At 39.4% G+C, this 14889-nt stretch overlaps 1 protein-coding gene across 1 annotated transcript; it reads right to left on the reverse strand.

The window, feature by feature from the left end:
- Window positions 1-10304: 10304 nt before the first annotated feature.
- On the reverse strand, window positions 10305-14587 carry LOC103724109. Its single transcript, XM_039118840.1, has 5 exons — window positions 14539-14587; window positions 13978-14247; window positions 11124-11484; window positions 10736-11036; window positions 10305-10446 (listed from the first exon to the last, which is right to left on the reverse strand). Exons 1-4 carry the CDS (start codon window positions 14585-14587, stop codon window positions 10757-10759), a joined length of 960 nt encoding a protein of 319 aa, XP_038974768.1. The 3' UTR covers window positions 10305-10446; window positions 10736-10756.
- Between the last annotated feature and the right edge of the window lie 302 nt (window positions 14588-14889).

Raw genomic sequence — 14889 nt, forward strand, 5'->3', positions numbered from 1 at the left:
CTAGAACTGGAACAGTTCTTCCATCTCCAACATTTAGAAATTTCTCATTGTTACCGAAATTTTTAATGACTTGCAGTCCTTTCAACGTATTACAGATATTAAAAGGACTCCCGGTATCCAATACCCAAGTCATAATATCACAGACAAAGAAATTATAAGGTGTTATCATATAACCACCTTGACCAGCAACTCTTTGCTGACTTCTCTCATTAGCACTCGAGTTAGCCTGATTCTTAATTAAAGGTCTAGTCAGCTCATCACTATCCAATAGTGATTGGGGGAACTTCTAACAGGACATCTCTGCATAAAGGACAAAACCAAGGCCTTATTAGTAAATGAATCAATTTAATCTAAAGACATGGATTTTAGTCTAAAGATCCTCCAACTATTTTATACAAATCAGGAGCCTCTACCTCTACTCCAAAGAATTACTCTTAATTCTTTAGTGGGCACTAGAATCCAATAGGCTGCACCTAGGCCCGGCTTTGGTCGGTATCAACCCAAATACACCAGAAGGTAGGTTCATAACAAATTATTTCAACTAAACAACTTCTAGTGATCATTTTGCCCTAGGAATCACTTCAGCAGGCGTATATCGACATTACTGAAAGTCCCGGTTAGGTCCAATCATTAACATGTTGCAATCAATGCAAACTATCTAATAGATGGTCAAGTCCGACTTTGGCCGGTATCCAACCGGACCACCCATTCCAATAGTTGCAACTGATTCATCATTATTGTATGATAATTCCAATGGCCGATACGCACCAGTGCGCGCATGCGCCTTTAATGTATATAGACGCATTGGACTCATTATCACACAACTAATGGGAGGCTATGACATTGTCATCTCCATTAACCATATCATTTTATGGACCTAATAATTTAGAGAATTTTTTTAATAAAAAACTGACTCAATCCAAATCCTCCCACTGACTTCATAAGTCAGGTATCATAGGAAATAGATTCAAGACAGTGCACCTAAATCAGTCCAATTGATTTTCTTGCAGGCATAGGTTAATTAGAGTCAATCAGAGATTTGATCAAAAGAGATTCACCAAGATGGCCAGGTAAGTGAGATCAGCGGAAGGGTATGCCATTAACTTGACTGGACCGAAACCCAGCAAGTAGCTCCCAATTAAAAACTTACTGATTACAGTTGCCTTTGACACCAACTGGTTTATCAATTTCAATTCGATCAATATCATAACTCAAGCTCAACCACGAAGCCTAAATCAACATCCATTTGGTCTAATCAAAGACATGGACTTGATCAAGTACAACTATTGCAAAGATCAAGAGTAATCTTGACCCAATCTAAGAAACAACTTTAATTAGATTAGATCAACTACTCTACCAAGTTTGATTTCAACCATTGAGTCCAACTCAATTGGATTTGTTTTAGCTAACCCATTACCCCATAAATTATGCAATGTCTTAGACGTTCAAATCACATTTAAAGTCTAGGATCTATATCATTACTCAATTCATAATTAAGTATATTGCATTATTCATGTCTTATCTTTGTTTTGCATGCTCCATAACTTTAAATCCTTAAAACACTTTTAAGATTCAAGTTAATCATACAAACAAACATGTTCATTCATCATATGAATAACATAATGAAATAATATAATCAGTTTACATCATATGTAAAAGATCACATCTTGCGTAGATATTTGATATCACAAAGAACCTGGACAGGCTCTGATACCACTGATGGTGTGTGTGCAGAGGGCTAAGCATGAATTTTAAAAATTTTATGCGGAAAGAACGGGTTAAATATTTTAATCCAAAACATGTTTGATATTTTTAGATATTTTGACTCTAGTACCAGTCGAAGACAGTCTTCAACTGCACATCACATGTGGCGCGGCTCAATCCCAATACATAGGATGACACCCGTGCGTGCCTATCAAAGCACTCATCATATGAGCTCCCGGGTGGAGAGCCACGCTTCGTCACACGATCACGCATGAGAGTTCTCGGGAATCGGATAGTCTCCACTAATCCTTTGCTTTGACACCAAATATCACAAAGCCCTCAGATCCCGAGGATTGTGTGATTCAAATAAATATGCATAAATCACAACTTCTTGTGATTTGAAGATTGAGGTCATATCCCAATCATAAAAGAGATCAGATCTCTTACCTTTAGAAGGAGGTTCCTTCAAGGATGCTTTGCAGCCGCACAAGCGTCCGGCCTCGATGACTCGTCTACACTAAGCTTCAGAATGATCAGCTTTCCGGGGAGTGCTAGCTCGCAGGGAGGCAGAAGGTTGGCTGAAAGGGAGAAGAAGGAAGAAAATGGACCTTCACAGCTCAAGAACTCCTTCTTGGGCTTTCACCTTCAGAGCTACTCTCTCCTCTCACTCTCTTTCTCTGGTGCTCTTGATGTCAAGAAGAAGGAAGAGGGGTGGCCTATTTATAGGCCAAGAAGAAGGTGAGGTGTCCCTATGAGGTGTCCTGCCAGGACACATGTCACACATGCAAGAAAAATAGGTGTCCTGCTCCGCCACATGTCACGCATGCAAAGGGGTGAGGTGGCCTGGAGGGTGATGTCATGGATGACCTCATGAGGCAGATGAGGTCATGGATGACATCAGGAGGAGTGTGAGGTGTCCAGGACCGCCACATGTCACGCATGCAAACAAAAGAGGTGTCCTGCTCCGCCACGTGTCACGCATGCAAGCAAAAGAGGTGTCCTGCTCCGCCACGTGTCACGCATGCAAAGGGATGAGATGGCCTGGAGGGCTATCGGGATGTGGGTCCCACATACAGAATGTGGATCCCACCTAAGCAGGACATGGGTCCCACATACAGTATGTGGGTCCCACATAGGGAAGGAAGTCCTAGTCATACTAGGATCATAATTAATTTTAATCCAATTTGACTCAAGCCAAATCTGATTTGGTTGAGGGCAAATTAGATATTTTGACCAAACCAATTTTGGTGTCAATTACGGTTTTACCAATTCAAATCATATTTGAATTTGGTCAAGCCCAATCTCTATTACTCAATCAAATTGAGTTTAATCAGTGATCCAATCACCAATTAACTTCTTCAAGCAACAATTGCTTAGGGCAATCAGTCAATTACATTGACTATTTTATCTCTAGACGATTCTCCATCGTCAATCAGCTATTTGATCAATCCAGAAACTTCAAAGTGTGTGACCTCACAGGTTCGAACCTAAGCCGGTAGTACAAGAACACTTTCTGCACTAATCGAAGTAACCATCTAGCAATGGGACCCGACGACCGGATAGGCCGAATAGACACAAAACAATATTCTAGAACCTATGGACTATGGTTACCGCATAATTCATCCTCTTGACCATAAAATGCCCAGGGTGTGTTCAGAGTCTGTCTACCCTGAAACGATCCATCTAGAAATATGTTTCAATTCAATAAGTCAAGTGATAGAGATTTGACTTTTTCTGGCCAGGGTACTACTTAATTGAAAACACAAGGCATTCATCCTTTTTTCTAAGGAAGGTCAATCCCATCTTGATCTGCAACTGACTACCACAAATACTTGACTGGACCCAAAAATCTTTCGTCGCTGGATTAAAAATTCAAGTAGTCCGGCACCAAAGTACAGTGAGTTGCTTGCAAGCCACCGGTTGCAATCTCAGGTCTAAAGGATACATATACCCATATCCACTCGGAACAACTCTTGACAAGAGAGAGTCTGTCAATTGGTCACGTTCGGTGAACGTACACTACCATTCACCTGTATACCATACTAGTATCTCTATACTCTTTGGTTTGGAAGATAACCAACAAATATTATAAACAATGACCTACGCCCGATAATACTATCGTCCTATTAATAGTATATCATACGGTCATGAACATTTAAAGACCTGTGTGACAAAATTATATTTCATTACACAAAGCAGTCCTAAGGACTTCATCACATCGGAGTTTGTGAAGATGTTCTGGTGATGAATAAATACCATATTTTTTATAATTGATTCAAATACAATTACAATCAACAATTGATTGGATTTAGGACATAATTCCCAACAATTACGTGGTTGATTGCTAATGATGTAGCATTCTTTTCTTTACCGGCACTACTGTCAGCATATGAATGATGATGTAGCATAACATATGAAAATTTTTGTTTTGATGATGCATCATATAAGTGATGATATGGCATATAGCACATGCCACAATAGAATTTTCTGCCAAAAGTGTACACTTGCTGAGTGCCACATCATCACCCATATGTCATAAATTATATTTTTGGTCCAAGAAGTTTCACCAATATTTTTACATAATCTTTATAGTTTAAAAATCTCTAATTAGGAGGAGGAGGAAGGCCACATGATTGCAAGCTTGAGTGGGGGGAGGCAATGGTGGGCTCGAGCAGCAAGCTCAATGATGGAGGAAGGGCAAGGATCTTGCGGAGGAGGTCGAGGCAGAGCAGGTGCAACTCCAAGGCGAGGACGTTGCAAAAGGAGGACTGTCGTACGAGGAGGAGGCAGGGGGCTGGGTCATCATGAGGGCAAGGGGCTCGGTTGTTGCTGAGGGCAAAGGAGGAGGGGGTGAGTCATCCCAAGAATGGAGGAGGAGGAGGGGGAGGATGAGGGGGCTTGGTGCCAAAGACAAGGAAGAGGCCCAAAGGCAGAGGAAGGGGGCATATGGGGTCCTAATTGAAGGTTCCTGGGCATTCCCACTGTTAGAAACTACGGACGAAATTGGTCGGAAAGGCTACATTAAATCATGCCTAAAAATCGAGGGATCTAATTAGAGATTTTTAAACTATAAGAATCATATAAAAATATTTATGAAACTTAGAGGACTAAAAACATAATTTATGGTATATGGATGATGATGTGGCACTCACCGACTAGATACTTCCGGACATATAATACATTATGGCATATGCTATGTGCTACATCATTACCTATATGACACATCATCACCTATATGCCATGTTATCAAAAGTAAAATTTTCATCTGTTATTCCACGTCATCACTGTTGCCCAGATATGCAGCCCAAGAGAAGGGGGTGAATTGGGTTATAAAAACTTTTTAACTAAATGCAGCGGATAAATGATAATTTCAATTTGAAAGATACAAGTGCTGAATCAATGAATGAATGATGGCAAAATTTAAAAGGCAGGAGTATAAAAAGACAAGCACACACAAACACAAAGAATTTATAGTGGTTCGGTGTAACTCACACCTACGTCCACTCTCCAAAACTCTTGAAAATTTTACTATAATCTCCTTGATTACAATGTGGTTGTTTTTCGAGTTCACAACCCAACTCGTTATTTTTCCGGGATCACAACGAACCCAATTGGTTTTCACAGGATCACCAACCAAAACCTATATCCGTTTGTTTTCTGGAATCACAAATAACCCACTCGGTTTTCACTGGGTCACCAACCAAAACCTTTACCTTTGTTGAATCTCCTAATTCAACCATTTCTAATTCAGGTTTGGAAGAACCTTTATCAGTTTCAGAACAACTGAAACTGTTACGGTAGAGTGAATAGCTAGGTAATAAATGCTATAACAATGTGGATGTGAAGCTTTGAAGATGGTTATTGGCTGCAGCTGAATGTTAATTGTACAGCAGCAACTCTTGTTGAATATCTCCCACGAATTTTCTCACAAAATGGTTTTTCTCTTTGAAAGCTTTCTTGTAAGGATTTGATCTTTGGAAGCTTGGATTTGGATTTTTGGATTTTCTCTCTTGTTCCTTTTTTCTTCCTTTGGCGCTCCTTTGAATTAATAGGCTTCATACTGTCCGGAAAGCATCAACTAGCCATTAGACCAAAAAACTAGCCGTTGAGACCCAAGCAAATTTCGTCGAAAATAGCTGTTGGAACAGTTAGGATGACAGGGGTCGTCCCTTCAAATTTAAGGGTCGTCCCATGTACTGAAGGGGATGGCTCACTAAGCAAATAGGTCGGCTCATTCCTTCAATTCATACAAGATTCCTACGCTGGCCTCAAAGGGTCGACTCTTCAATATCGGGGGTCGACTCATGTAGATAATGGGTCGACTCTTTAAGTACAAGGGTCGGCTCATCTAATTTGTCTCAGGTGGTGATTCTTCTCTGTCTTTCTTGAACTGTGCAGAGGTCGACTCATTTTCTACAGGGGTCGACTCATTCAAATAATGGGTCGACTCTTTAAATATAAGGGTCGGCTCATCTAACTTGTCTCAGGCGGCGATTCTTCTCTGTCTTTCATTTATTGTAGGGGTCGACTCATTTATTGCAGGGGTCGACTTATTCAAATAATGGACAGAATTTTCAGAGACCTTTGATTTTATTTTCTTAATTCTTTAGAGGTTGTAAGTGCTCTTTTCTTCTTGAAATTTAAAACCTTCACAAGCCAACATCATTAGAGTACATATTTAACTCAATTGTTTCGTGACCATCAAAATTCATCCTTTAAGGTTAACAATCACCCATATGTTGACAGTGGTACTAGCAAGAAAAAGAATACCTCATGATCACTAATCAGCCATCTAATCACCTATCTAAGTGGTTTATGCCGTATATTCGGCCACATAATCACCGATTAATGCCAACTAAGATTTCTAGTGAGAGAAAGTGGACGAAATTGGCTGGAAAGATGACATTAAAATAGTGGCAAAATGATAAAGACTAAATTTGAGTTTTTTGGAGTTCAAGGATTTAATAAAATCTGACCTAAACTTGGAGGACTAAAAGTATAGTTTACCCTTATTTTTTTTAATTTTTATTTGAAGAATTTCAAAAGATTTTATATTAACTTTTTAAACAATTTTCTGTGCGTTTCTCATATTTAGGGCTAATTTTGACCAATTGTCCTAATAGCAAGAAAATCTTGGGTTTTTTATTTCCTCTATGGAAGTGAATTCTCCTGGCCTTGTCATAGAGGCTTGACTTTTAGAGAAGGAAAGGACAAATCAGCAAATGGCATGCGTAGAACTTGCCGTAAAAATGCATTAGAGAGGGTGAGGGAAGGTTGACAATGAAAGAAGTGGCTCAAGGGCTTAAGCATATCCAAAAGCAAATTCTAATTTGCCTTTTTTTAACTTGCAATCTTAATTTCTGTTTGCTTCTTTTACTCTATCAAATCATTCAAATTCTAAACCTTCCATGTTGCTTGTTTTTTATCTCTTGAATTTTTTTATACAAGAGTTAAGTATCTACCATGGTGAAAATTGATTGACAATGGTAGTTTGAAAATAGATAATAGGCCAATTAATATTTTTCCTAGTACACCATATTGGTCTATACATATGCATACTAGGCGTAGCAAACCATACCGATACCAAACAGGTATATGGTATGGGGGTGTACTAAGTATTAGTATATTGAACCTACCCCTATATTGGGAGTATCAACACCATACCAAGATGGTATCGATACAGTGTCTGGTACCAAGCTGGCAAACTTTGATATTAATCATGTTAACTACTTCAACTTAATCAATGAATGAATTCTGAACGTCATGGCATTGTCTATATTACTTTGAAGGATAGGAAGTTAATGATCCCCGTAGGTTTAAGAATGCAATTTGAATTCCACATAACAAGGTATTAGGCATAAGCAAGAAACTCCATCACAATAACCAACAGCACTCTACCTATTAGTTTGGGTTTTAGGAATTTTCCTTTGCCTTTGTTCCTAATAGTTTTAAAGCTTTACCTAATTTATGAACTACATGGCATTGTTTTCTCCTGGTTAAAGCACAAATGGTGATCCACTGGATGTCATTAATAAAATAAACAAGAGCAGAACTTGCAAAACTTCTGCCTATACCTATTGAATGGTGGTACCATTTCATCAAATGTATATTGATAAAACCTTTTCCAATGCACCTTAATGCATTTCTATCAAAAAGAATGCACCTTAAATCATATGTATTACCTTAAAGCATATACGATGTTTAAACCAAGCTAAACTTAGTTTAACGGCCATCTCCTCCTTTTTCATAATCATCAATTTGGCCCTTAAAAACAAAGTGCATCCAACTGAAAGGACTAGTTACCTTCCGAACCTGTATGTCTAACAACCCTTCAATAGCAATAATGAGAGAAAAATCCGGATAAGCTGGCTGCTTGGACATGAAACAGAGGCCTTTATTCCATATTACACAATAGGCCTATGCAAGATGTTTTAGAATCATGGAACCACTTATTTATCGCAAGCCTTAATCATGCAAACCAATTTGTCACTTCTTCAACACAAGCTCAAATAAAATATCTAGCTGATTACATTGATTACCCTAAATCTATGGTATCGTTGTTTTGTTTAGTCCCTAAATTGATTTCTGCTATTATTTTCACTTCAATTCCTGATCCAGAAGGATCATCAGTCTTAATGTGGACCACTTTGGCCACTATAAGCAGCGCTGGATAGGGATTAGGAGCAAGATTCACCACATCGAGAAGCCGAGTGGCAAGCCGAACTTCTGGAGGCCATAACTTGGTCATACGATGTTCGATTGAGATGATCTTTTTTTTCTTTTCAAGTCGGCCAATTTTTTGAGATCTACAATATGACACCCCACCCTTTAGGAGGGCGGTGCTCCTAGCGATCGGGCCGAAATTCTATCTTTAGGCCCCAAAACGGGCTAGTCGAACTGAAAGTTTTCTTTTCAGGTTAGACTTTGATCAAATGTAGCTCTCTATCTATGAAGAATCTGGTGGAGCAACAGAAGACAAAGTTGATGTCAATCAAAATCTATCTCCTCTAGATTATTTGCTTTTTCTAAAATTTTTTTATTACATATGTTTATTTTAGGAAAAAGAGTCTTACTAAGGTTGGAAAGATAATTCGGCCCAAATTATATTAGTACAGACCTCACATTATAAATAGAGGCTATGTACTTCATTTTTTTAAGGATCAATGAAAGAAAATGCAACTTGAAAGCCCTACTTTCGAAATTCTTCTATTTTTTTCTAGTTATCTTCCGAGATATTCAAGTTGAGCGGGTTGAAGAAAATCTTCCTTCTCTTCAATCAGACTAGTTTCAATAAATAATTAGAATTCTGTGTTTTGTTTGTAAATGCCACATCTTCAAATAAGTTTTTACATTAGATGCAGCATAGGCATGGTGTTATTGGATGAATATTGAAATTTTCCTTCTTAAAGATTTCAACTGCATGGTTCTCATCAGCTGATATAAATTATGGTTGTCTTGTTAGTGCTTAGCTGAAATAGAAATTCCCTGGAGTAAATCAAATGTTTTAGTTACTCAATGCCAACTGTTACGTAACTTACAGTAAGCTGATAGAAGAGGCTAATTTTCTTGTATTAGGAGCAAGGAATTCTTGATACTGCATAACATATGCAAGGATATATCTCTCTCTTTTCTTGGTGGGATCAAAATGAAGCAGATCATAAGAATGTCATGTCATGCTTCTAGGCCAACTAGATTGCCACTGAGAAAAGAACACAAACAGGAAAACCAATGTCGTGTATATTAGCTTGAGGTTCATCAAAAGGAGAGAGTACCTTTATTTTACTGGCGGATTTTTATGATAGTAGCAAACCAGCAAGTCTATGTATTTGACATCCCTCCAGTCTTGTGCCATTAGTACTAACTAGTGCAAATTCACAGGATTTGAAGGTGAACTACATATAAATATTGTAGCTCCTGTGATAATAGTAATTAAGCTGGTGTTAGCTCATGTTCATGATCAAGTTGTAACATGAAACCTCCTATATATATATATTTTTCAAATATGCAGCCCATTATCAATAATAGTCAACAAATATTGTAGGTTATTCTTTCCCTGTGAATGAGAGCTAAAAGCTATGCATGTCAGCTTATATCGATGGAGTGTTTATCTGAAACTTTCTTACTGAACAATATGACAATCCAACATAGATATTACTGAACAAATATTTCTGTATAAAACAAAACACAAATACACCCAGTGACACTTGCACATGCTTATTTCATCATTGGATGCATAGCTAATATATGGCCCTTATTCTTGCTCCATCTTCCCCAAGGATAAGAGCCAAGAGCTATGCATGTCAGCTTACCTTACCAGGGAGTGTTTACATGAAGCTTTCTTAGTATGCTGAAGCACAAGCAGAATGATGGTGAACAGTGAGACCATCTGATGTAGATATAACTGAAAAAATATTTTTGTATAAAACAAACATAAATACATACAATTACACATGCACATGCTTATGTTCTCATCGGATGGATACAATTTCCCCCATCCTTTGAACAAATGAATCAAATAAGATCTTATGAAACAACGATCAGTGACTTGGTGGTATCTCTAACGCTGTAACCTACTTTACCAGGTAAGTGCAGCCCGCGCAGGGCTTCAAGAACCAAAACATATCCATTGAACTTCTTTCATTATCGGAAGCAACAGAAGCCTTGTTGCTAGTCTTCATCGTTTGAAGCCAGTTCTCTTTTCTCCTCTCTACTCCGCTCCAAATCCTGAAGTATCCCCATGTTCTAATTGCATCATCACCAAAAACATGAATCAGTAACATTTCTCTTGCCATTAAGAAAATTTATATGCTTGTATATGTACTAGACTAAGTCGAGCATAATTAGCCATAAAGATGTAACTCACCATGTAGCATATAGAATTAGTAGAAATATCGAAAATATTACACGGTTCAACATAAGCACGTAATTATCAAATTCAATTCAGCATACTTTCTAATTGCAGAAACACTATTTTATTGGTAAAATGCTCATATATTAACATAAACTTAGCAGGTACATTTCATGACTTAACTAGAGCTGTAGATCTTGGAGGCTAATTAAGAGGAGAGCATGTGGTTGCGGTGGCCTTGGGGTTTCTGAGGCGACGATTTGAGGGCGAAGGAATGTGCTGAGGAGTGGGAGGACAAGCTCTCACCTCCCTCAGTATGGATGAATTCTCATAAAAGCCCTTCTTATATTTCTCCTCCTCTACCTCAACCTTCGTTGCCATTTTGCCACTCTTCTTCCCCGACCCACCATCTCTCCTGCAAGCCATTTTACCAATAGCACATTTGAATTGCATCAATCCTGTCATCAGAATTGATATTTTTATGTGTTAACTTGGAATTTGAATCCAGATCTCTCTTTCCTTGCTCCCTTTTCTCCACCTCTTCTGGAGCTGCCTCTAAAACGTTCTTCACCACCTCCTCCTTAGCCTCCCCTCTTGGGCAGCAGGTCTCTCACTTCCGACTGTCAACTTCTTGAGCTCTTGGCAGAATTCGGAGATCTGGCACAAGATGTCCTTCCCTGAGAACAGATTCCTCGCCGAGAGAGTGTTCTTGTGCCGCGGCTGAGACTTCTTCTGCTGCTGCCACTCTTCCCTCTCCTCCTCCACCTTTTCTGCGCTTGACTGGATCATCTCCTTAGCAGTCTTGGTCCTTCTGGGAGCACCAAATGACCGGCTAGCTGGAGGAGGTGTAGAAAGATTGGGATTCTGGTTCTCAAGATGATCTCCGAACTTCTTGGGAGCAGCTGCTTTGGTCTTTAAAGGCCCACGGTGTCACGCCCTAGCCCGGAGCACCACAGACGCGGCATGCACGTACCGCAGAATATAGAGACATGCAAAATAATAGATTATATTAAAGCAATAACAAAATTTTAAAATTTATTTAATTATTAATTTATTCAAATAATTCTCACAAAAATTTCAATCTAACGTGTGCTAATATAAATCAAATAATATTAATTAATCTAATTAAAATGTCAATAACTAAAAAAAATTCCAAATCTAGCGCACTCCCTAGTTCCGTGCAATCATATCTCTAGATCTTAATAATAGAGAAAATATAATAATAAGTTACACTAGCCAGTAAGCAATATAATGCCCCACAATAAGGTCAAAGCATGCCAAATATTTAATTAAAATGTAAAATAATGACCAAAAAAATAAATCACAAATAAATATTTTTTTTGAAAATTATTAAGCATTTTCATAAAAACTGATACTAAGATCCCAACATTAATGGGTTATGGCCATGTAACCTAGTGGCATGAATCACACAAAGTGTCAAACACCACTATTATTAACCACTGATGGTAAAGTGTCCAAATACCACTATTCTAATCACCGGTAGTATGGTGTGGAAACCAGTTTCTCACAAATTACAAGTTGATAGGGCTAAGGATAAATTTTCATTGGCGGGGCCAGATCATAGTTATGCTACAAATACCATACATATAAAATAAATTTTATAAATTGCCCAATCATATTTTTCATATTTAATAACATAGCACATAACATATTTTAAAATAATCATAATATTAACATGTTCGGCCCTAACTAAGTATAAAACATATTTTATAATTAATTTAATCAAATAGTTAATATTTTACAAAAAAATCAAAAAACATACTTTGAAGCATTATGTTATTTACCTCTTTTCGCTTTAAATTCCACTTCAGGCAAACGGATCAGGTGCATCTGTTTAATATCATTAAACAAGCTTAGCCCATATCGATGAGTAGGGCCCCATAAGATGAGCAGGGGCCAAATACGGCCCACAATGGACACGGCCTGATAGGGCCCAAAATAACTAAACTGAGCCCAAATTTGGTCCCCAATGGGCATGGCCCCAATATGGCTAAAAATGACTGAACTTGGCCCAAATTTGGCGCACAATGGGGATGGCCCAATATAGCCCAAAATAATTGAACTGGGCTCGAATTTGGCCCACAATGGGCATGACCCAATAGAGTCCAAAATGATTGAGTGGGCTCAAATTTGGCCTACAATGGGCAGCTCAAGAGAGCCCAAATTTGGTCCATAATAGGCACGACCCAATAGAGCCCAAAATAATTGAACTGGGCCTAAATTTAGCTCACAATGGGCATAGCCCGACAGGGCCCAAAATCACTAAATTGGGCCCAAATTTGAACTGGGCCCAAACTCGGCCTAGTTCGGCCTAACTGTTGTTCTTCTCGATGCTCAAGAACAAGGAGAAGGAAGAGGGAAGAAAGGAGGAGAAGCCGACGGGGTGGCCAAGCCTGGGTGGTCGTCGGCCAGCCGTCAGCAACAAGTGGCAACTATGGCGGCCGGTGGGGAGGAAGATCGAGAGAGATCTTAGTTTGGGTCCGGAACAGGGGGAAGAGTTGCTTCGATTTAACTAGAAATGGAAGAACAAAGAGAGAGGTGACTCACCGGTGCGTCAACGGAGGAGAGGATCTCGGCCAAGGGTGGCTCGGTCCAGCAGTCAAGAGGCGGCGGCGCTTCCGGCAATGAAGTGGGCCTCAGAATAGAGGAAAATAGGAAAGAGATCTCAAGTGGTGGTGCTTGGCCGAGGTGCCATGCCAGCCACTGGAGAAGGAGGTGAACGAGGAGAAGGCTCAGAGGTGGATTAGAGGTGGGTTGATTGCTGGGGAGGATAGGCTTTATAACATAAATTTGAACGGCTCACTGCTGCGATTTCTGCGGTAGCTGAGCGTGATCAGCAGCCGCTCAAGCGGCTGCGAGATTGCCGCAAAACAATAATGGGGTGGCTGCGAAAAGCTTGCGGTGCCTCCGCTCTCGTCGTGCCCGAAGAAGCCGAAGAGGATCGCCATCGTGATTCTGTCTTCTTTCAAAAGGGGCCTTGTGCTAAAATTGGCTGGGTCTGCTGGCTTCAGCCCATTACTTTATAAGCTTAAAAGAGGAAAACAAATTCCATAACAAGATCTTATCTTTTCTCTCTCTCTCTCTCTCTCTCTCTCTTTAAGGGGTCTTACACCTCTGATTGCCATTACTTTCTTCTAGTGGCAGGATCTCCGAGCTCGATCTCACGTGTTTCACCTATTTTTCTAGAAAAGTTTGGAAACAAAACTAAGGAAGAAATTGGAAAAGATGGTCAAAAAAGAGGGAGATTACGAAAGCCTAGAACCTTGGGACTAGGAGTCTATCTCTGGAAATCTTCTGCAGTCTTTGGATACCTGCAATCTGGGAAAAGAAAGGATAGTAACAAGTGAGGAAAGATTGAATTCTTCAAATGGAAGAATGAGGAATTCCAGAGAATTGTGTTGCACCAGGGCGGAAGAACCAAGCTTCGTCATCGACCGGCGAAGCATCGGGGGCGGCAAGGTTGATCCATTTGGGAGCATTGATGTGCTCGTAAACTTCGTCTCTCACATACTTGGATTTGATGTTTTTCCAGTCGACGTCGGCCAGCTGCATGTGTTGTAGTTTCAGGAGGGTGGTGGAAAAGGAAGTTAGAGATCTATCTGAACCGTAAAAGAAGAAGAAGGATAATAGAAAGAGACCAAATAGCGGAGATGGAGAAGGGACGAGGAGAGTAACTTTTTTTCTTCACTCTCTTTATCACTAATAATCTTGAATCTTTTCTTTCCTTTGAGGTTCTATTAGCTTTTACTTGATTCTTTTCTGGGTTTTCTTCGAGATTACTTGGTCTTGTATTTACTTGTAGATTTGGTGTTTAGTTTATTTGTACTTGTTTTTCTGCTTAGATTATAAGAGAAATTACTTGGCGGTTCAAACTTAGACCCGACTGTAACGTTTAGTCCCCATTAACTTTTTTAATAACAAGCGGTCTAGTGACATTTCGAAATGCCATTATGAAACCAAAATACCTTTGACCCTCAGCTCTTCCAGTTGTAGGATTTCGCTTACTCTGTTCATTTGAAAAAAAGCCTTATTTTTCTTCACCGATTCTGGCCTTCGTTCTTTTTGTAATCCTCTCTTGGAACCAAAAAAATCCTCTTTTTTCTCACCCAATTCCGCTTGATTTTTACTACCCTGTTTCAAACCCTACAACTGCAAACCGTATCCCACCGGTATTCGATCTTCCTCTCTTTCCCTGTTAAGCCGTTCCCCTCATCGAAAAAGAGAACCCTTCTGACCCAATTTTTCAGAGCAAGCAGATATTTTCCGTCCAGCCTCGGAGTCGACTTTCGAACCGACTTCGCCCTATTCGTTTGTAG

This window comes from Phoenix dactylifera, unplaced genomic scaffold (assembly GCF_009389715.1).
Source record: "Phoenix dactylifera cultivar Barhee BC4 unplaced genomic scaffold, palm_55x_up_171113_PBpolish2nd_filt_p 000430F, whole genome shotgun sequence".
Lineage (NCBI taxonomy): Eukaryota > Viridiplantae > Streptophyta > Magnoliopsida > Arecales > Arecaceae > Phoenix > Phoenix dactylifera.